The sequence below is a fragment of the Nothobranchius furzeri genome, chromosome 3, assembly GCF_043380555.1.
Source record: "Nothobranchius furzeri strain GRZ-AD chromosome 3, NfurGRZ-RIMD1, whole genome shotgun sequence".
NCBI lineage: Eukaryota > Metazoa > Chordata > Actinopteri > Cyprinodontiformes > Nothobranchiidae > Nothobranchius > Nothobranchius furzeri.
This window is the reverse complement of record NC_091743.1, coordinates 44169559-44193397: the sequence shown is the minus strand read 5'-3', so window position 1 is coordinate 44193397 and position 23839 is coordinate 44169559. Positions and strand designations below refer to the sequence as shown.

At 43.3% G+C, this 23839-nt stretch overlaps 1 protein-coding gene across 1 annotated transcript; it reads right to left on the bottom strand.

The window, feature by feature from the left end:
- Window positions 1–1153: 1153 nt before the first annotated feature.
- LOC107385811 (eukaryotic translation initiation factor 4E type 3) lies at window positions 1154–21937 on the bottom strand. The gene is made up of 7 exons (XM_015959935.3): window positions 21326–21937; window positions 19727–19799; window positions 6910–7004; window positions 6673–6733; window positions 6526–6592; window positions 6290–6445; window positions 1154–2440 (listed from the first exon to the last, which is right to left on the bottom strand). The coding sequence occupies exons 1-7, from the start codon at window positions 21850–21852 to the stop codon at window positions 2394–2396; spliced, it is 1026 nt and encodes a 341-aa protein (XP_015815421.2). The 5' UTR covers window positions 21853–21937; the 3' UTR covers window positions 1154–2393.
- Window positions 21938–23839: the final 1902 nt, after the last annotated feature.

Sequence of the window (23839 nt, the reverse complement as noted above, 5' to 3'; positions counted from 1 at the left end):
TTCAGCCATTAAGACACCCAATATAAAATAAGACTACTTATAAAATTATTTATAATTATATGTATATATATATATAGATAGAGATCTTAATAAAATGTATTCTTTTAATGGTGTTTTAATGAGCTGTATCATTTTTTAAAACATTTTTATAGAAATAAATAAGCAAGCAGCATTCCTTGTGTGTGTGTGTGCGCGCGCGTGCCTGCTCGCTTGTCCTTCCGTCGGCCGTGACGGGTGTGTGTGAGTGTCTACAGACAAATGCATGAGAGAGTTAGCAGCCTTGAAACAGCTTGATGAACTACTCTCCCCACATGTTTTAAAAATGCTAATATGCTATGCTAAATCTGCTATGCTAAATAATGATTTCTCTATAGAACTACAAAGTCCGGCTGGGGGAGGAGAGTACAGGTCTACACTATGGAGGGGGGCGGAGTTTACAGCTCCTCCTCCAGTGTAAAGAGACAGTACCCAAAAACGGCTCGTTCTCAAGACTCTCCTCAGAACAGGGGTAGATGAGGGTCTGTAGAGCAACAATAATGAGGAAATCAGACCAAAGAACTGCAGTTCCACTGTATTTAGACCCCAACTGAAGGATTTAGATGTAAAAAGGAATAACTTAAAAGCATGTTATGTCTCCTTTAAGACCACTTGAAAAAACATGTTTTGCAGGGTTGGATCTTAAGGTTCCAAGATGAGCTTCAATAGGTAACGAGAAGAAATGAGAGGGAGACAAAAGATGTTCTGAGCAGCAGCTTATTGAAACCCATTCTTGAACTGAAACAGGCTGTTTTACAGCTGATCAAAAGTTTAAGACCACAACTCCAAAGGGAGAAAAAAACACTAACTCACATTTCTTATTGCATGATGAAGCTCTACTTGGAACCTTGTTGAGATCCAATCATGCACAACATGATCTCTGGCCATTTTTCCAGAATTTTCCCACTTTCAGGAATTCTGTTTACTTTTAATTCATAAACCCTGTGATATAATTGAAGTAGTACGTCAGTTGTCTTCTTTAATGCAAAGTTGCCATGACTGGCTTTATATATGCTGAATTGAAACTAATCAGTTGGCATAAAACAGAAATCATGCAAGAATGAACATTGTTCAACGCATGTCCGACAGATCTGTCCAAATGAGAACACCAAAGACGTATTTTCAGCTGTTTTATTAACTTAGTCCATACTACTGCAACATTCTGGTGTACAAAAGAAATATTCTCTTGATTATAAACAAAACGAGGTGTGACAAGTGTTGCAGACTTCTTGAAATGGTTTATGACTAAATTGGAGTATAGCTGTGGGTTAGTGTTAGTAGATATTTCAGACTAGATTTTCAGAGTAAAAGCAGACAAACAATAAATGCTTATCAACATGGATGGAAGCCAGTCTACTACTGGTCAGCGTTTTGCCTTTTTCTCGTATTTTTGGCTACTGAAACTTGATCCTAAACTCCACCATAAACCAGCTTCATTGCTCTGAATATAAGTGAAACGAGGCCTGCATAAAACCCATAAAGCAGGTAATACTGTGTTTTTCCCTTGTGTTTTGTGGTTACAGTAGAACAGTGATGTAATAAAATCAGTGGATTTACAGTTCGGAGAAACAAGTAGAGACAAGTACTAAAGAGCATAAAAATGTGCAGTTTCTCCATGTTTAGCAGGGTAGAGGGTCCACTCCCAGCCAGAGTTAAAAGCCCGATACAGACATGCTAAAACACTCCCAGAGACACATTTCTGGCTTTTAAAATAAAAAGCTCTTTAAAATAAAGTCACATCTGCTGTGGGGACAACAAGTCTTTACGATGGTTTTATGGCTGAGAAATCCTGTGACTGAAATGAGAAGGTGTGAGAAATATTTCTAGTTAAAGTTTAACGCACACCTAATGCATGACTGAGAAATGAAAAGAGGATGTTGATAATCCAAGAGGATCAATCACAGCCAATTAAAACACTAATAATCGACACAAGCGTGTTGGAGAGCTGAAGAGTGCTTTGGCACCATGAGTTGACTGGATCATAATGTGAATGCAGAAATTGTTTAAACAGCTAAAAAATACAAACGATGCAAGAATAACGAGTGGTTCACACAGGCTACACAGAAGACCAGACAACGGCGGCACAGTTCAGTACAGCAGGCAGCCAGAGCTAAAACAGTCTAATAAAGAAGGGATGAGATTTACATCGATGCACATCCTCAAGAGGAGTTCAGAGCATTAGGACCTATTTCCAGGTAAAACAAGGCAGCAGTCATTAAAAGCTATAAAAATAGATTCATAACATTTTCTCATTGAAAGCAAAAATAATATCCTTAATAACTAGATTGTGGGCATCGCCTTTATGTCAAGACAGGTACAGAGTTCAGGTTAAAAAACAACAGAAAGTGCGTTACAATCTAATGTCTTGAGCGTCCTCCCTCAAAGGCATGATGTTCCATGTGAGCTGAAAGAAAATCAGAGCAAGTTATTCTGATTTGAAATACTTGACTCAACAACAGAAAAACAAACAAATGTGATTCTCAACGATATTAATGGGCTAATTTGTGGATTGCAGCAGACACAGCTCATTCTTGGTTATTTAGTTTAACAATAGAATAAAACGTCCCTTGCATGTGGGAAAACAAGTATTCACAAATCAAATCTTTGTTTGGTGTGAATTAACTTTTAGTTTAGGTTAGGGAAAGGCATTGTGGAGTCACGAAAATGAATGTAAGTCAATACATACATATACTGACTATTATTCAACTTTTTTTAATTTAATTTAATGTATTTAGTTCAATCTGTTTTCTAATTCAAAAGGGTTTGGGTTCTAAAGCGTTAAAGATAGTTATATCTGTACCTGTTATAAATAGCTCTTTGAATGATTTTAGGTCACAAAAACAGAAGTTAGTAGATAAGTGTCCCAATGAGGCCAGCTATAACCTTTACACGCCATAAATTCAGACTGCATAGTTCTGGGGGTGTGCCCAAAGCAGCTGTGGCTAAAATACAGCTCATCACCAGCTGTGTGTGAACAGATGAATGAATCAGAATCAGAATAGGTGTATTGCCATTGTCAGTGAACAAACAATTCTCAAACTAGGAACTTGCTTCGGTACTAATGTGCTACATATAACATGAATAATAAGATTAAAAATAGAATAAAATAGAATAAAACTAGCATAAAACTTTCAGCTATAAAAAAAAGGCAGGTAATGGTAACATGGCCGATAATGTGACGCTGTGTCGAGTACAGAAGACCAGCATGGTTGTGTGTTTATAAGCTGTTCACAAGTCTAACGGCAGATGGAAAGAAGCTGTTCTTATGGCGGGAGGTTCTGGTCCGGATGGACCGTAACCACCTGCCTGAGGGAAGCGGCTCAAAAAAGTCTGTGACCCGGGTGAGAAGGGTCAGCTGCTATCCGACCTGCACGCCTCCGAGTTCTGGAGACGTACAGGTCCTGGAGAGATGGAAGGCTGCAGCCAATCACCTTCTCAGCAGAGCGCACAATGCGCTGCAGTCTATGTTTGTCCCTCACTGTGGCTCCAGCGTACCACACAGCGATGGAGGAGGTGAGGATGGACTCAATGATGGCCGTGTAAAACTGCACCATCATCTGGGCCGGCAGCTTGGCCTTTTTCAACTGCTGCAGAAAGTACATCCTCTGCTGGGCCTTTTTGAGCAGGGAGCTGATGGATGGCTCCCACCTAAGGTCATGTGTGATGAAGGTCATGTTAGTATTGTTAGTCATGAGTTGTATTGTTAAGCGCCTTGGGGGTAGGACTGTAAAAGGTACTGGCCATTTACCATCACCATCCAGTAGAATAACCAGTTTTAAGTAAATGCCATGTCATGTTAAACTGATGATGGTGTAAAACTTTATAACCAAGTGCATGTGTGCATTTTTACAAACTCATAAAAGACTAGCCCCATTTCCTAAATGCCAACAGCTATAGTGACTTACTTTTGTTGAAATGTCAGCCAGCATGGATACTTCTGTTAGCCAACATATCCAGCTGTTTTTGTGCATGGCTGTCTAGCTCACAGGGTGTGCAGCTTCTGAACACCGCTGCGTGCCGCAGTGCCAGGCATCTGGAAACTACAGTACTGTACTCACAGCTTCACTAGAACGCCAACTGTGTTTGTGGCCATCACGTCAAACTGGACCACATCCGTGACTCAGTACCAGAAAAATGTCAACAGCTAAACCGTCTTAAGAGGATGACAGGGAGGATTCACCAGATGATGCTTTTGACGTTCATACACAACCTGGCTCTACAGTTGTTATCGTGGTGCTGGAAGAAAATGTGTCTGTCTGGGAAGCGAATCATCAGTTAGGACAGCAGATCGAGGGTGCTTTACTGAGGCGTATGGTGAGTGGAACCTGCCACAGACTACCAGCTGAAGCCAGGAGACGAACGTTTGACGTTCATGTTTGAGGAGAAGCTGTTGGAGAAGCACACAATCTCTCTAACGCTTAGAGAAGTACGCCATCACGCCACTGTGTGCAACTTGCATTGTGAAGAAAGCACTTCATCATCAGTGAAGTGTTAGTTAAAACAATACACCGTATGATTTTAATGTTACATATTGGCCAAGCTGACTTTTTTCAAAACACAAGTGCATCAAACATCCACACATTTAGAGTGCTGGTGGCAGAAGAGTTAAACACACAGCAGAAGGTTGCAGGTTAGAGTCCCGCTCAGGTTGTCGCAGTCGTGTGCTTGGCAGACATTACGAAGGCGATAGCCTGGAAGTCTGACCATGACCCATAGACAGAGCTCAGTCATGGGGTGGAATCTATAGTTTGTGTGTGTGTGTGTGTGTGCATGCGTGCGTGTGTGTGTGAGAGTGAGAGAAAAGTATTTGTATTTTGTCCAAAAATGTTTGCGATGTAATAGTAACACAGCTATCCTTGTGTGGAGACTCCAGGTGCCAGTCCTGGCAATAGTCTGACATACATGTTGGGTAGTCAGTCCACTAAATTAGTATTAATTTAACAGTTTGTGATTTGCAAAGATTCATGTATTTCAAGCTAATGGTGTAAATTCTGTTGTCTAGGTAATTTTGAGCAACTATTAAAGTATCTGTATTATATTGCTTTCTGCAAAATCCCTAGTGAATGGACAATTCACTGAAGAACAGCAGTAGCGCAGGAGGTAGAGCGTGCGTGCCTGTGTGTGTGTGTGTGTGTGTGACCCCGGGTTTCCACAGGAGCCGTTAGCAGCATGTTACTGCAGCAGCACGTCTTGCTCGCGTAAGCTGCTGCTTGGCCCTTCTCATGAGACGCGAAGCAGCAGGGGAGCAGCTGTCACCGACAGAACTCGAAGTCACACGAGTGACTTCGTCAGTAAACACAACAACAAGCAGGAGAAAACTACAACATGGTTTGTGTTTTATGTTCTGTCCGTTTTATAATCGCCAATACGGACCTGAAAAACAAAGGAGACCGCTAGCTAGGTGATAACTTCTCACGGGGACGCACAGTTAGAAACCTTTTTTAAAAGTAAAGCAACCGGAAGGCAGTACGTTATTTATTCTGAAAATCTCGGTAGATTCTCTCCATTTCCGCGTCCGATTTCCTGTCTTTCCTTCCCCAAAAATGTCGAACTTGACCCGTTTCAGAGGCGTTGCACGTAGAAAATAGAACCGGCGCGTAAAGGCAGCAACATGCTGCTCCTGAGACGCGGCCAACTCGCGCTGCTGACGGCTCCGGTGGAAAAGGTTCTGTTGACCACAGCGGTTCCTATCAGCAGCTATGACGTGCTGCTGCAGTAACGTGCTGCTGACGGCTCCTGTGGAAAGCCGGGGTGAGTGTGTGTGTGTGTGTGTGTGTGTGTGTGTGTGTGTGTGTGTGTGTGTGTGTGTGTGTGTGTGTGTGTGTGTGTGTGAAGTTGTCCTGATTTCCTGTCAGCACATTCGCTGGACCAGCTGGTGAAAGAAAAACACATCAGCTGATTCCATAGTGACTCCCAAGTTTTTTGTTAAGCAGTGTCCCACATTTCAATCTCTAGACTAGGTAAGTGATCCGAGAGCAGCAACAAACCCAACCAAACCCAATCTAAAGGGGTAATGAACTGGCACCAAGCAGTGAAAAAGTGGGTCAAATTCTTCTCTAGGTGAGAGAATGAGCAGATCATAAAGAGCCATTTACATCCTGGTGTACTTACTTTCTAACACACCTGTCATTCACATGAAACAGGTGGTTTTAAAAATGTGTCTTTTCCCTTTTGTCTACCTAATATCACAAGAAAACGGCTTAAAGCTAAATCAAATGTGACATATAACCAGGAAGAAAACGAGGATACTTACACTTATAAAAAACAGCTTTAAACGATATATACGGGAGCAGCTCATAGACTTTCCCCAAGATATTTGAATCACTAGAATGAGTTGCGTCTTTATTCCAAATCTGTACGACATCTTCACGATCTCGAACGCTAACACTGACGCCGACGACTTCATCATCTGGAAAAACAGAGGGCAGCAGTGTTAAGAACAGACCCATTCCCACAAACAGAACTTTCTACAGGTGTTTATCTTTTTACCTGAAGCACAGTAATCTGCAAACTGCTCACCAATCACAGCAAGCAATAACTCTTTCCACACTGTCGACTGAAGGCAGAACAAGGGCGAGTTACCGATGCAACTTTGTTATTGTGACATAAAAAAGCTCAACAAAAAATAACACTTACACTGCTCTCTTTTGGGATTTTCATCTTCCATACGCCACCTTTTGCATTACTTTCTTCTTCCCTGTTATTAAAAAACCCCAAAAAAACACAAGTGAGAAATCAGCAGAGGGGTTACTTTGCTGTTGATATTTAGCAAAAGGACCAGAACTAGGAAAAACTTGGGATGTTGTGGGAAAATGCTAAAAATGTAAAAAGTAAATGTGTGTGTGATGAAATGGAGAGTAACACCATTCTCACCACAGAGGCCTTCGCTCCCCACGCATTAAATGATAGCTACATCTCAAAGGCAGGGCTGTGACCGGGGGGATGTTGTTATAAACACCCCAGAACATCTGCAACAGAGAACACACATGATGTACTCACAGTAGAACATCTGAATGTAGAACACTCACTTAGATTGAGACATTTTGAAATGGTTCATTTTTGCTCTGAAACTGTGTCTATCGCCCTCTGCTGGACTAAAGCTGCAATCTCACGTCTGCATTTATCTCAGGGGTCTGGAAATCTGCAGCTCTGGAGCCACAAGTGGCTCTTTGACTCATCCACAAAGGTTCCTAATAACTTTGGCTGGAATGATTGAATCAATAACTCTTGTTTTGAAATGCAAATAAAAACAATGTAGGTTTAGGCAGCTTCATTGAAAACTGTGTTAAATTAAAACATAAGAATGATACCGTTAGTACAATTCATCTTTTCAGATCATTTAGATTTTTTCTTTTATTATTTTCCTCAAATATCAAACTCTCAAAGTAAATAAACGTTCATAATCTTTTTGTAGACTTTTTATTTTATTTTTAAAACTTAATAAAAACATAATGGTGTTAAAAAAATCTCTTCTAGCAGATTTTAAAAAGTGCAAAAACAAAAGAGATTTCCAACTTTCAGGAAAAAAGTCAGAATTCTGACTTTAATCTCAGAATTCTTGCGCTATTCTTAGAAATCGGAGAGAAAGAATTTTTTTAAAAGTGGCCCTATTTTTATTTTATAGATATTCACTATAAAACATGAGTCTGAAAGGAAACTGGCTTTTTGGATCATAAAGGTCTCAGTTTTGTGTCACATTAACACAGTTTTATAAGGTATTCTTTTGAACAGATAAACTTATTTGTTAGAGGAAAAACATCATGGAGATTCATATAAAAGTTGAGCTTAATGTTTCATGAAATTTGAGGCCAATTTTACTGTGATAAGGAGTTCTTTATAAACTATTTACTGAAACGTTTCCTAGTCTCCCAGGTTTTTCTGGCCTCGACACATTCCTAAAACAAAAGAAAAACTTAAAAATCGTATTCACTCTAATCCACCAGCAACTCTTCCAACTTTGCTAGTTTGGCAGCATCTGCTGTCATTTCCTTTTGAGTTACAACTGTATCGTGGCTCAGGCCCTGTATTTCATCAAATGGTTCAAAGCTGACTTTCATCTCTCACATGCAGGTTGGGTCAACCTGACACAGGAAGTGTCATTATGAATATCTCTGAAGTAGGGTTGGGTGATTTGTATAATTTTTCCCATCGTCAATTGTTAGCCCATAAAAAGACAATGGACGATTTATTCGTGCTTGTGACATCATGATGCACGGACTGATTTGCGAACACAGAAGACGCCCAAAACTTATAAAACTTAACATTTTTGTCAATCACAAACTAACTCATGGGCAAACTGATAAATAAACAAATCGCCGATCACCCATCGCCCAACCCTTCTCGGAACTTGACCATTATCCGATATCCCCAGACTCCTGACACCCCTGAGGACACAAGACTATCTCCTTTTAATAAAGCTATCGCTACACATCTTTGGGGGCAGATCTGTGGCCCCTCACACTCTCTATTGGACGCTCCTATAGAGAAACCTTACATAAACAAGCATGTGAACGCACACAGGTGCTCACATGGTGCTCTCATAAGTATGGACTTGAGTATTTTCAACACATGTCTTAAGGCTGTGGTTGGCATTAAATGCACTGTGATTTATTATCGTGTGATTGTTCAGTAAAACAATGTTGATTTTATGTTTCCTCATCAGGTTGACGCAGTGATATCTTGCTCTAGTTGTATTGTTGTGTGTCCCTTTTTCTCTCTCTCTGCAGGTCTAGAAGGAGACTTTTGTTCATCATTGATTGTTTATTTTTTGTCGTTGTCCTCGTCGTCTTCCTCCGCTTATCCGGGTCTGGGTCGCGGGGGTAGCATCCCAACTAGGGAGCTCCAGACCGTCCTCTCCGCGGCCACCTCCACCAGCTCCTCCGGCAGGACCCCAAGGCGTTCCCGGACCAGATTGGAGATGTAACCTCTCCAACGTGTCTTGGGTCGACCCGGGGGCCTCCTGCCGGCAGAACATGCCTGAAACACCTCCCCAGGGAGGCGTCCAGGAGGCATCCTGACCAGGTGCCCAAACCACCTCAACTGACTCCTTTCGATCCGGAGGAGCAGCGGTTCTACTCCGAGTCCCTCCCGAATGTCCGAGCTCCTCACCCTATTTCTAAGGCTGAGCCTGGCCACCCTACGGTGGAAACTCATTTCGGCCGCTTGTATCCGCGATCTTGTTCTTTCAGTCATTACCCAAAGCTCATGACCATAGGTGAGGACTGGGACATAAATCGACTGGTAAATCGAGAGCCTGGCTTTCTGGCTCAGCTCCCTCTTCACCACGACAGATCAGCTCAGCATCCACATCACTGCAGACGCCGAACCAATCCGCCTGTCGATCTCCCGATCCCTCCTATCCTCACTCGCGAACAAGACCCCGAGATACTTAAACTCCTCCACTTGAGATAGGACCTCTCTCCCGACCCGGAGTTGGCAAGCCACCCTTTTCCGGTCGAGAACCATGGTCTCAGATTTGGAGGTGCTGATCCTCATCCCAGCCGCTTCACATTCGGTCGCGAACCTACCCAGCAAGAGCTGAAGGTCAGAGCTGGATGAAGCTAGGAGGACCACATCATCCGCAATAAGCAGAGACGAGATTCTCCTGCCACCAAACGCGACACACTCCACACCACGGCTGCGCCTAGAAATTCTGTCCATAAAGGTAATGAACAGAACCGGTGACAAAGGGCAGTCCTGGAGGAGTCCAACCCTCACCGGGAACAGGTCCGACTTACTACCGGCTATGCGGACCAAACTCACGCTCCTCTGGTAAAGGGAATGAATGGCCCTTAACAGAAATCCACCCACCCCATACTCCTGGAGCGTCCCCCACAGGGTGCCCCTGGGGACACGGTCATAAGCTTTCTCCAAATCCACAAAACACATGTGGATTGGTTGGGCAAACTCCCATGCCCCCTCCATCACCCTTGCAAGGGTATAGAGCTGGTCCACAGTTCCACGGCCAGGAAGAAAACCACATTGCTCCTCCTCAACCTGAGATTCAACTATCGATTAGACCCTCCTCTCCAGTACCTTGGAGTAGACCTTTCCAGGGAGGCTGAGTGTGATTCCCCTATAGCTGGAACACACCCTCAAGTCACCCTTCTTAAAGATGGGGACCACCACCCAAGGTCTGCCACTCCACATGAACTGCCCCCGATGACCACGCAATGTTGCAGAGACGTGTCAACCCACTCAAAGTCATTGTCCCCCACTGCCCTCGGGACGCGGTCAAAGCTCTGCCGGAGGTGGGAGTTGAAGACAGTCTTGACAGGTTCTTCTGCCAGGCGTTCCCAGCAGACCCTCACTATGCGTTTGGGTCTGCCAGGTCTATGCGGCATCTTCCCCTGCCATCTGATCCAACTCACCACCAGGTGGTGATTAGTTAACAGCTCCGCTCCTCACTTCACTCGGGTGTCCAAAACATACAGCCGCAGATCAGATGATATGACTACAAAGTCTATCATCGACCTGTGACCTAGGCTGCCCTGGTACCAAGTGTACCGATGGGAATCCTTTTGTTCGAACATGGTGTTTGTTATGGTCAAACTGTGGCTTGCACAGAAGTCCAATAACGAAACACCACTCGAGTTCAGATCAGGCGGGCCATTCCTCCCAATCACACCCCTCCAGGTCATGCTGTCATTGCCAACGTGAGCACTGAAGTCCCACAGCAGGACAATGGAGTCCCCCGATGGAGCACTATCTAGCACTCGTCCCAGGGACTCCAAAAAGGGTGGGTACTCTGAACTGATATTTGGCCCATAAGCACAAACAACAGTCAGGACCCGTTCCCTGACCCGAAGGCGCAGGGAAACTACCCTCTCGTCCCCCGGGGTAAACCCCAACAGACAGGCAGAGAGTCTTGGGGCTAACAAAAGCCAACCCCAGCCCTCCGCCTCTCACCCAGAGCAACTCCAGCAAAGGAGAGTGTCCAACCCCTCTCAAGGACTTGGGTTCCAGAGCCAATGCTATGTGTCGAGGTGAGTCCAACTAAATCTTGCCGGTACTGCTCAACCTCTTCCACAAGCTCCTGCTCCTTCCCTGCCAGCGAGGTGACGTTCCATGTCCCAAAAACCAGTTTCCTTGTCTGGGGATCGGACCGCCAAGGCTCCCGCCTCTGTCTGCCACCCGATCCACACTGCACCGGACCCTTCATGTTTCTCCTGCGGGTGGTGGGTCCACAGTTGGATGAGCCCATGTATCCGGTTCGGGCTGGGCCCAGCCGGACCCAATGGGCGAAAGCCCGGCCAACAGGCGCTCGCTCACGGGCCCCAACCCCAGGCCTGGCTCCAGGGTGGGACTCCGGTAACCCTCCGGGCTGGGTACTCAGACTCCATGAAAGATCCTCTGAACCGTTCTTTGCCTCACCCTTCACCTAAGACCAATTTGTCATGGGAGACCCTACCAGGGGCACAAAGTGCCCCAGACATCATAGCTCCTAGGATCAGTAGGGCACTCAAACTCCTCCACCACGATAAGGTGACGGTGTTCATTTTTGTGGGGGGGAAAAATAAAATAAATAAAAAATAAAGCTATCTTTTGTTTTTGGCTCAAAAATGACTTTCTAACTTTAGATGTTATTTACAATTATAGTCTGTTGTATCTAAGTGTTTAAGAATGCCTGACTGCATCACGGTAATGAATGAATCCACATACCGTATTTTCCGGACTATAAGTTGCACTTTTTTTCATAGTCTGGATGGCCCTGCGACTTATATACCAAAGTGACTTATATACCAAATTATGCATACCGCTCTGCTGCGGGCCGGCTCTGGACCAGGAATGAGCTCCCCTGCCCTGCCATCACCTGCTGGAGACCGTTGCGCGTTGCTGCGGGCCGGCTCAGGTCCAGGTTTCAGCTCCTCTGCCCCGCCGGGAGGGTTTCAAACACCGCCATCACCTGCTGCAGCCTGTGGCGGGGTGCTGAGGGCACTCTCCCTGCCCGCTGGGAGGGTTTCAAACACCGCCATCCTCTGCTGGAGACCGTGGTGCGCTGCTGCACCCTGACTGTTTATTCTGTTATTGTTACCGGTACTTGTCTTGCAATGTGAAACGCTTGGTCTCAGATTTTGTAAGAAAAATAATAAAATTTCCCCCCAAAATGCGACATATATGTTTTTTTCTTCATTATACATTTTATGGCTGGTGCGAGATATACTCAGGAGCGACTTATAGTCCGGAAAATACGGTAATTGTATATTCTTTTAATGATTTCTGTTAGATCTTAAATTACACTGAATGAGTCATCTTGTTGAATTTAATAATGACTTATTTATCAGTATATTCACACATTAATATTGGTTTATTATTATGAATGTTTAACCTATTTACTTCACATTAAAGGAGATAACATCTCTAAGTGTTTGAGGAATGTGGTGGTGTCTGAGGGACTTTGGAAAACTCCCACATCAAACCAGTAAGCTTTTGATTTGTCAAAATTGATAAACAATAGTTATTAAAAGAGTTGATACTTCCTCTAAAGTCAGTTCTGCCAGTTGACCAGCCTGGCCAAGCTGAGTCAGTAAATCATAAGGAACCATCGTTCAAGGTCAAACATTCTTTGCAAAAGTGCAAAAATGCATCAGATGCAAAATAACTCTGCCAGCTTCCAGCAGACCCTGGGTAGTATCTTACGGCCGGTGACATTTGAATTCAGAGGAAGCTGCGACCTTTGGCATTCCAGAATTCAAATCCATCCAACTTACTCTGGGGTACCCCAGAGTAAGTTCTCACTGACCTGGAAAGTGGTCCTTTAGTGAAATGGAGACATGAGCAATCTGTGAAGGTCCGGTAAAATTAGGCAGAGGTTCTGATAGTGCAATAATGCATGAAATCCTCACCAGGAAACATCTGATAATCGTGTTGGTATAGAGGCTTTTTAGGGAGGCCAAGGGCTGGGATATACGTGCATTTAACCACGCGTACACATTTTTATCATGCCTCACATAATTTGTGTTAGTTTGAAGCGTTATTTGTGCATGTCCTCTGAAATTACCGCAACACATTCACTAGCTGCAATATGAGCGTAACCAGTAGGGGGAGTTGATAAAAAAAGAGTGTCACACTAGCTGTTGTCATACCATCTCTGGTTTAGAGGTTTTACTATCCAAGATACTACTGCTGTCATTTTTCTCAGTCATGTAGCGTGATGAATTGTCCATTTCTGACCTAAAGGCCCTGCTCTATTTGCTCTGACCAAGCAGAAACACAAGTTTCTGACACAAGCCTAATCTACAAGATATGGGCCAAGGCCACTCATGCTCTGTGCTCTTATCTAAACTGTTGCTTCCTCGGACGGCACAAGAAAGAAGAAAGAAGACGAAGAACTCTCTTCTTTTTAAATAATAATCAAAAACTTTGTTAGTCCAAATAATCATGTGAAGCTAATGTTCAATCAATCTGTGAAATGAGAATATTAAGTACTTGATATTATAACACTATCATAGGATTATAATAAGTAATATAATTTTAAACTAGACAATAGACTGATCACACAAAATGTTAAAATCACATGACACATTCCTTTTTCTGCTCCAATCAGAACCTTCCAGGTCTGACGCGAGGCGTGGTTTTGTTGGTGCTTGTTAAATCCCTTTTTGTGGCTAATTCTGACTCGACCATAAAACAAAACATCCAAATTATAAAACTACGCCCCACGTCATCTTAACTTGAGTTCCAAGCGTTCTAGAGAAGTTATCGGAGTGGCCAATCCGTAGCTTTCCTCTTAAAGCTGAAAGAACCTAACAACAAGCTGGATTAAATCTGTTGCATGTTCCACCTGCTGCAACGGTTCCTTCAGAATAAAAGCTGAACCATCACGACCCTTCAGGGCCTCGCTGATGCCAATACACTGTTGTGACCTGGGAGCAACTCAAGACTGGAAGGGTCGGCAACCGCTGCATATCTACAGGCGTCGGTTCCAAGATGGTCCAAGCTGGACCCCCGACATTCCGGATCTAAACGGGGACTTCCGTTGGGGTACGTAGACCGACAGATAGCGTCTCAATGTGTGTTATAATCTCCAAACCAAAGCTTAGAGCGAAACACCATCTCACTCCCATCAGAACTAATCGTTTCTCGGGATTTGCTGGTTCTGAACATATTTCACACACACACACCATCCTCAGTGTTAAGCCTGGTTTATGCTTCTCCGTCAGCTCCGCAAGGGACAGACACGCACGGATTGACGGAAGCGTTTTGCTCTTTTACTATCGCGTCATACCCGTGTCACAACCCGTGCACGCGCATTGGGTCCACAGCGCGCGTGTGAACGGGACTCGCGCGCGTGAACGGGACTCGCGAGCGAAAATATACATGGCGAGAGGTCATTTGTGCACAGAGAGGGAGCAAACTGTGTCTGTGAGCGCACAAGGATGTGCACAAGTGACAAACCTGCGTGCGCGCGTTGTCAACGAGCACACGGCAGAGGAAAACGTGCGCGCGCGGCAGCCTCTGTGCGCGCTCGGCAGCCTCTCTGCGCGCTCGGTTTCTGACTCCTGCTCGCTCGGCTGTAAGGGCTTTTGGCACTCTGGAGGCGTGGCCTGTGGCAGATCCTGTCTGTCCTCTGATTGGTTAGTTCACCCCGCACTTTACCCTCTATCTATATAAAAAAGTCTGATGTTCAGTAGTTGCTGGCATAGCTCAGCTGGGAGAGCGGGTGACTCTCGCCCCGGAGGATCCAGGTTCGAGTCCGGGCAAGGAAAATGCAGTAGACGTCATGTTAATTTTTCTTAATTTCAGGTATTTTACAGTTGTGACCGTTCAACTGTCATTAAACGTCCGAATGTTTGCTGGGCAGTGTTTTAAAAAGTGCACATAAGCTAGATGGTTTTAACCATATAAAATTACATTTTTTGTGATACTGGAAAAATACATACTGAAATAAAACTACTGATTGAAAACTTTATGACTGTGGTTGTACAATATATGACTCACTAATACACTGCAAACTCCCTTAGAGTGGGGCTTCCAGAGAGAGAGAGAGAGAGAGAAAAGTTCTTGCCTCATTAATGAATTGTTTATTTTTTTCAGTATTTAATTGACAAATTATCCTTTCAAATAATTAATTGATGAGTTACATAATTGTCCATTTCATAAAGAAACTGCATATCAAGCTTTCATTCAGATGACCTTCAACAGTGCTGCACCCTGCTGAGGGACATCCGAGTAAAACCTTGAGATGGCCATTTTCTGTTCACTAACTTGCTTTAGTAAATCCTTACTTTTGTTAAATAAATCAGTTGTTGAACCCCCACTCCTCTGTTTGGTCTCCTTTCTTATTACAGCCCACCACTTCCAGTCTGGGTTGTAACAATCTGCAGACAGATTTCTGAGTATCTCCTTTGGTACACAGATCCTCACTGAGCCATGTACTGTGAACAAATAGTTTCTCCATGATATTATCCAGCAAGGTTCGGTTTTTGTCAAAACAAGGGTGAGGTAATGAAAAAATAGAAATATTTCATTAAATTAACATTTAAATTATTTATATGCATCATTAAAATAAAAAAAACATGTTTTGAAATATATAAAGTGCACCAAACTTGACTCAGTCCATTCAACAATTCTAAATGGACAATTATGTAACTCATCAATTAATTATTTGAAAGGATAATTTGTCAATTAAATACTGAAAAAAATAAACAATTCATTAATGAGGCAAGAACTTCTCTCTCTCTCTCTCTCTCTCTCTCTCTCTCTCTCTCTCTCTCTCTCTCTCTCTCTCTCTCTCTCTCTCTCTCTCTCTCTCTCTCTCTCTCTCTCTCTCTCTCTCTCTCTCTCTCTCTCTCTCTCTCTCTCTCTCTCTCTCTCTCTCTCTCTCTCTCTCTCTCTCTCTCTCTCTCTCTCTCTCTCTCTCTCTCTCTCTCTCTCTCTCTCTCTCTCTCTCTCTCTCTCTCTCTCTCTCTCTCTCTCTCTCTCTCTCTCTCTCTCTCTCTCTCTCTCTCTCTCTCTCTCTCTCTCTCTCTCTCTCTCTCTCTCTCTCTCTCTCTCTCTCTGGAAGCCCCACTCTAAGGGAGTTTGCAGTGTATTAGTGAGTCATATATTGGTTGGAGTTTGCAGTGTATTAGTGAGTCATATATTGTACAACCACAGTCATAAAGTTTTCAATCAGTAGTTTTATTTCAGTATGTATTTTTCCAGTATCACAAAAAATGTAATTTTATATGGTTAAAACCATCTAGCTTATGTGCACTTTTTAAAACACTGCCCAGCAAACATTCGGACGTTTAATGACAGTTGAACGGTCACAACTGTAAAATACCTGAAATTAAGAAAAATTAACATGACGTCTACTACATTTTCCTTGCCCGGACTCGAACCTGGATCCTCCGGGGCGAGAGTCACCCGCTCTCCCAGCTGAGCTATGCCAGCAACTACTGAACATCAGACTTTTTTATATAGATAGAGGGTAAAGTGCGGGGTGAACTAACCAATCAGAGGACAGACAGGATCTGCCACAGGCCACGCCTCCAGAGTGCCAAAAGCCCTTACAGCCGAGCGAGCAGGAGTCAGAAACCGAGCGCGCAGAGAGGCTGCCGAGCGCGCACAGAGGCTGCCGCGCGCGCACGTTTTCCTCTGCCGTGTGCTCGTTGACAACGCGCGCACGCACGTTTGTCACTTGTGCACATCCTTGTGCGCTCACAGACACAGTTTGCTCCCTCTCAGTGCACAAATGACCTCTCGCCATGTATATTTGCGCTCGCGAGTCCCGTTCACACGCGCGCTGCCATGTATATTTGCGCTCGCGAGTCCCGTTCACACGCGCGCTGTGGACCCAATGCGCGTGCACGGGTTGTGGCATGCTTTAAACGCCATATTTTACTTCTTCGTCTCCTGGAGAGTGTTGCAAAGCAATTCCCCGGCAGGACAACAGAGGGCGTAGCGCTGTTCTGTGGTATCCTGTCATGTATCGGTCCAAGATAGTGTGTTTATATTGTGTTTTTTGTGTATTTAAGAGACTTTTAACACGGACATATTTGTCTCTCATTATCCCACCGCTTCATGCGCTCCCCACCTCTAAACCCACGTTTCCTGTCATTTCCGTCCACAAATAAAATGCTTGCTGCGCATCTTTTCACTCCTCCAGTCACGGGAGGATGAAACGTTCATATTTTTAGAGTTTTTTCACGAGGTATTCTTCAAGCTTCTCCGTGTCTGCCGCTAGTTATCCTCGGCTCTCTTTGCAATGGCGGCGCTGTAAACAACAGCGGCGTCCTGACCAATCACAAGCTTGCGTAATCCGTCTCGTTCGACGGATGTTTAAAAAAGTGGGCTTGACTCCGTACGTACTTGCGTGCCGGTCGGAGCCCTACGCAAGGACGGATAATGGCGTTGCGTGTCTCCGCACTGACGCAGACGGAGAAGCATAAATCAGGCTTTACTCCACCTTAGTTCATCATACACATAGTGTTTAAAGGTAGTCTTGTTCAAATTGTTTAGAAATAAATCTTTTAACTTTTAAACCTGACTCTCTCTCTTTCTTGGAGTTGATACGAAGTGTTGCTCAATCCCTGCAATAAAAAGATCCGATCTTCTGGTTAAATATATTCAAAGATCCATTAAGGTGATATTTCATATTTTATGTTTTACATTCTATGGTTTCTAATTAAATGTAAGAACATCTTCTCTACACTCATGATCTTAAAAATAAGCTGCAGATCTCGTCTGCTGTCACCATATTTGTCTTGTTATATGTTTGTATCCTACAAATTCAGCACTCTATCCGAGTTCTGTGATGTGCCCCTCCTAGCGGAGATCTCCAGTATTACATGCAGTGCAGCAACAAGTATGAACAAGACACAGCCGTCTGCCTGCATCCACACAAGTTAAAAAAGCTAATTTATTCCCAGTAAAATTCACCTACCTTTCCCGTCAGCCTAATATGCATCAGCAAGTAGTCAACAGTCATTGTGAAATTTCAGCTAGAAGCTACATTATTTACAAGTCATTATAAATTTCAAGTGCTTAGTTTACTGGAGAGATCCTGTAAAAACACATATTAATTTATGAGTGAAGAACAGCTTGTTCCACTTGATTGTCAGCTGGCATATTTGTATTTTTTATTTATTTATTTATTTCTTGTGTTAAAATAAAAGTCAGGCTTTTCCTCAGTTGGAGCATCGGAGTGACAGGATGCCATTACAGCTTTAGCGTCCCTGTTTGTTTTGATAAGCCGAAGCATCTGGCTGGACAGCGTTGTCTAGGATTCAGTCCATCTGTGGAACAACTTCCCCACAACCCTTCAACGCTGCTGCCAAACATCACTGACTTCACCACATAAGATCCCCAAAGCTTGATGCTGCTGTTCCCTGCTTATGACTATAAAATGGGGCCTAAAATTTTAACAAAGACCAGTCAAAGGCTCGGGAGACAGCTGGTTTTTATGCTGTGTTTCGTTATTTGAGTTGTTTGGTTCCTCAATGGAGATAAAAACCGACAGGAAGTGTGACTGACTTTGTCTCAGCAGTAATATTAAACACAACAGCTTTGGGTCAAGCAAAACTTGGTTACGGAAAAAGATCCCAGAAACCTTCTGCAGTTTCCTTCTCAGCCGTCAGTATTAAATTCAATTGAAAATCTTTGGTGGGATTGAAAGAAGGCTGGTTAAGCATGAAAGTCGTCAAACATCACTAGCTAGAGACTTTAGCGTGTAAATAACGTGCAAAGATTCCCATCAAGAAGTCTAAGAAGCTCCTCCGCACTAACCCAAACTGTCTTTACAACTGCTGAAGGACGTGCCACAAAGTCCTGAAGCTGGGGTTCAAGGACTCTGGAGTGGCCATGCATGTGTGTAATCTGAAAAATGTCCCTCCTTCAACGGGAATGCACCCCAGCACGAGCAACGAGGAGATGGCGGAGGTTTGCAGTGGATCAACAAAAACAAATACTGAAGTCAGCGATTCCTCTACCGCCTTCTGCTTCTTAACGCAAATTTAAACACTTTCAAAGTCCTGCAAACCTCGCAGTGGGACATTTATGACCGTCAAGTAGAATTTACACTAATAAATGGCCTTTATTACTAGAAATGGAGTGTGCTTCATGACCTACAAGGGCTCAAAACGTATCAAATTTGGCAATTTTTTTTGGACAGGTAACTACTTAGTAATTTATTGTGTTTTAAAGAACTGTCACCAATTTTTTGCTTAAATAAAATAAATGATAGTGCACATATTTGATGTATGCTATGATTACTGCAGGCTAATTTAGCACTAGCTTAACTGCTAACTCAACCTGCATTAAATTAATGTCAGACGGTAAACGTCAAGCTAACTGGAACAAGAGGGTAGGGAATAAAAGAAGATATTACTTTTGTGTATTGGAGCTAAGTGAGTAGCGTAGCGTTTAACTGTATGTCGGTGTGTTGATTTAGCTCCTTCTGGAAGAGGAGGGGGAGCAGGGGTTAGAGCTAGAGCCGTTCAAATTCCAAAATCTCCTTTCCTTGATGAGATCATGCTACAGTCATTATCTTTTGCCAACATCACTATTATTGTTTTTAGGTTGGTGGTAGTGGTGAATATTTCTGATTGTTCATCAGAAGAAAAAACCAAAGAATTTGTACTTTTAAAAACAATGTCAAACTTGCACTACCTCCTCCTATTTCTAGTTTTATTTCTGTTCCTTTACGAGCCGAATGGCATGCGGTTGCCTGCTCTCTCCTCTAAGACGTTCATCGTCTCTGGCTCACCTGCACAGTTTGCACCGTGTAGATCTTCTTCAGGTTGGATTCACATTCTGCAGCTGTTGTTCCAGGTAAGGACCTGAAACAGTAAGTGAATAATGTTAAGAATTAACTGTATGAGACATGGAAGGATGAGTGCTAACACACACACACAACCTGGTCAGGAGGTGTTTTAATGAGTGTCACACAGCTGTTACACCTTAATGGATGGAAACTGCTGCATACTTTTAGAGCTCATAAATGAGCCAGAAGGTTTATTACTCTTCATGAGATGTGTTTGACACATTTACAGGACCATTATTCCAGTTCCTGTACACTGTGAGAAGAAATGTTAATTTTTAGGGCTCTGAAAGTAAGCAATATTATTTACTTTCCAAATTCAACTCAAAACAATCAGAAGAGTAATGCAAACAACAAAAAGGTTATTATAATTATTTTTGTCACATTCTGCTGTGCAAGAACTTGTCTAGCCTTTTGAATGATGCACACTTTGGCCTATCCATAAAGGTCACCTTTTTATGACAAAAAAAAAACTCAGAGCAAGTAAAGATGGAAGAACGAGGGCAAAACACCCAAGCTGCAACCCCGAAAGCGCAACTAAAACAGGCATTTTACCATAATAAACAACCTAGTGCTCTGGGGATTTCTTAACGCTCTTATTTTGACAAGCAAAACAGCTGCACTCCTGGTTTATTTTCACCTAAAATTTTTAAATTCATGCAATTTATGCATTTTACAAGTAGCGATCCTGTTAAATAGTCATGATTACAACACTGATCAAAATCCATCACAATTGTGTCTGCACATAACTGAGCAGCTTTATTCTTTATTCAGCTATTTACAATAATATATTAACTTTGAAAACTGTAAATGGCACGTGGACCATGGGCCATTTATGCTGCATGTATTCACTGCTTACTAATGAGGTCATTTTTTTAATCAACAGATGTGGGAAAATGTGGGTTTATTGTTATTTAAAAGCCAAAATTCCTAAAAAAAATTTACTTTTCCCCAGGAAGGATACCACAACAATGCCATTGGGAGGTAAATAAAGCAGCAAGAATGAATCATCTCTGTGAGGTAATAAAAAGGGTGGAAAGCAGGATTATAATTCGGTGATTGCTTTTACACCAATAAAAGTCTCTTATGTCAGCATGCCAAATAAAGACCTTAACAGAAGAAAACTCAGATTTCTTTCTAGGAAACGAATCATGAGTCCATTTCACTCCTACCCCAAGTCCCCTACCCTCGTGAACTAGACCGAATTCTTGCTTTGCAAAGTTTATATTTTTATTTAGTCTGTCTTGCCAGGCTAAAGATCCCCCGCTAAGCGGTAAAACTTCAGCTGAACGTTGAATAACACCATCATTACACTAGTCTACTGCATATCAGTGATAGTTTGAACTGATATAACCTCCGTGTGTGGATGTGTAAACAGAAAGAGATCACTGAGACCCCAGAACGCAAACATTTCTCCCGCTTGCTCTCGGAGGCCTACGGGGAAGCTGTGGCCTTGAATCGGGGGGTTTTCCTTCACTGTCTCCCCGACAGCTCGGCCCGGGCTCCCAGCTCAGAGACAACCGCGGCACTAGCTCACAACCTTACCTGTCCAGCCAAAACGTCCAAGGTGAGTGCAACGGCAGCGTCGTCGCGTCGCTTTCTCGGTGTTTCTTTGTGATATTTTCCAACTCTTTCTCGTCGATGTCAATGTTGTTCTCAGCGGGGACCGTTTGGACGCTCAGGGTGCCTCGGTCCATCTGGACATCTGTCTGACCCGCGGGGACCGCCATTTTACCCAGATAGACGATAAACTTTCCGCTGACTTTCTGTCTGGATCCTCTGGATAAAAATACCCGGTTCTGCCTTTTTTGCAGATACCGAAACACACTACCGCTTTTCCGCCTACCAACGGATGACGTAGGTGCGTCACTGGACATAAACGTCGCTGTTGGTCCACCCCACAGATACGGCAAAGATGAAGAGGTCTCACTCTGCTCAGTTTCGGTTTGCGTCTGATAATCTGAATACAAGTCTCCACCAGAGGCGGATTTAGGACTGAAGAAGATCCGGGGTTTAGCACGCGCGCGCGCACACACGCACGCGCGCCCGCGCCACGCACTAGTCAACATCATCTATGTCTTGTACCACATAATTTTTAATCTGAAGCTACATATTAAGCATTTTCAGGGCGTTTAGTGTGAGATGATAGTAAATATTCCCTTTCTTTCTCCATCCACTTTACCTGATAGTAAGCTAACTTTAGGCAAACAAGCAGCACAACAAATATTTTCAAATAAGACTCACAAACCTGAGTCAACACCAGTCTCATCAAAGCTGGGGTTCTGTCGTTGTACTTTTTGTCTAAAAACGTCCTTATGTCCATCTTCACTCATGCGTTTCATGCAGAGAGTGTAGAAGAAGCTTGGGCTACTTGGGCTGAAGCCCCGGGTGTTTCATGAAAAGCACCGGATCTAAATCGCGGAAGTAACATGCAGTACCAAAGTCCAACAGAGAGGGAGCAGCTGGCAGTAGTTTGTATACAGCCTGCCTGAGCCTCCACCACTGAAGAAGAAGCCCTTCAGCAGCTGGCTTCTTCTACACTGTCATTCTCGCTTCCTCAAATGCGCCCTCGCTCTGCCCACATTTCGAGGATGGGTCTGTTGTATCCTCACAGAACAAGGCTATCCCAGCATGCTTTGCGCGCCGGCTGTGGATTTTCAACAGGAAGAGAAAATGGGGAGAGCTACGAAGTTTTAAACGTAAGTTTGTTAAAAACTAGCCGTAGAAACCTAAAAAGCTTAAAGCGGTTCAGTTTATAGACATTTTTCGTTTGTATATTTGTTTTTTAAATTACATTTTAGGCAGAAATCAGCCAGAACGAGTTTGTATCGCGGGTCCCAGTTTTTCCCGTGTGTGTGTGTGTGTGTGTGTGTGTGTGTGTGTGTGTGTGTGTGTGTGTGTGTGTGTGTGTGTGTGTGTGTGTGTGTGTGTGTGTGTGTGTGTATGTGTGTGTGTGTAGCGAATTAAACTTGTCATTTGTTTTAAGGACAACGGAGCAAAGAAGCGTTTTTATTAAGCTTAGAGATGAAGCGTGAAGCTGTTCACACACACAACCACAGAAGTTCTTCTGTGAAAAGTAGTTCTACATTCAGGGATTTACACAGCTGACCTGTTTTAATGAAGTAAAAAGTTTGTGTGAAAAATATAATTTTTATCTTCTCATGTGGATAGATGTAAAATGTGTTTATTGCCATTTTGTCACCTGTGGTTTCTGATTTCTCTGTAGGACTGCCGATGTCCAGGGTAAGGAGAGGCTTTACCTGTTGGTCATCCTGGGAGAAAGGCCTTCTACTGTCATCATGTTTTTTTTTTGTTGTTGTTGTATTTTTTATTCCGTTTATTTTCATTTATTGACATTACAATTAAAATACAGAAATAAATTGCTACAAGCCAAAATGAAAAAGGGGACGGAAAGAAGAAAAACTTATCTGCCCCTTTTAACTAAAATAACATTAATACAAATGAAACAATCACGATTCTTAAAAAAAAAATTGAACAATATAGTTCCTGGACTTGTTGGCCCACACAATCTCAACCCATGAATCGGAAAAAAAGAGAAAACAAGTTACACAGATAGAAGCATAAAGTTATGATGAGTGATAAATGACCTGCACTTGTATGGCACCTCTCAGAGTAAGGACTCCAAAGCGCTATACACTACAGTGTATCATTCATCCATTCACACACACATTTACACACTGATGGTGATGAGCTACAATGTAGGTGACAGGCGCCACCGGTCCCTCCGACCACCACCAGCAGGCAAGGTGGGTTAAGTGTCTTGCCCAAGGACACAACAGCAGAATTCTCTGTCCGGAGCCGGGATCGAACCTGCAACCTTCCGATTACAGGACAACCTGTTGAGCTATTGCTGCCCCAAAAAATTTATGTTTTATAGACCTCTATACATACATATGTACACAAATGAATACATAGACTTGTTTCCTTTTTTTTTTCTTTCATCCCCCCAAGCCCCCTCCCCTCACACATTTATGTAACAGATCTAAATAGGTAAATCATTTCATTTTTTATCTTTTTGAAAGTCAATATTGTTTGTGC

Coding starts and splice junctions, on each gene's coding strand:
- LOC107385811 (XM_015959935.3), bottom strand. CDS start 21,852: ATGATGTTGACTAGTGCGTGGCGCGGGCGCGCGTGCGTGTGTGCGCGC. Junction 7,005..19,726: donor ACACGGTGCAAACTGTGCAG/GTGAGCCAGAGA, acceptor TCTCTGTTGCAG/ATGTTCTGGGGTGTTTATAA. Junction 6,593..6,672: donor AAATCCCAAAAGAGAGCAGT/GTAAGTGTTATT, acceptor TTCTGCCTTCAG/TCGACAGTGTGGAAAGAGTT.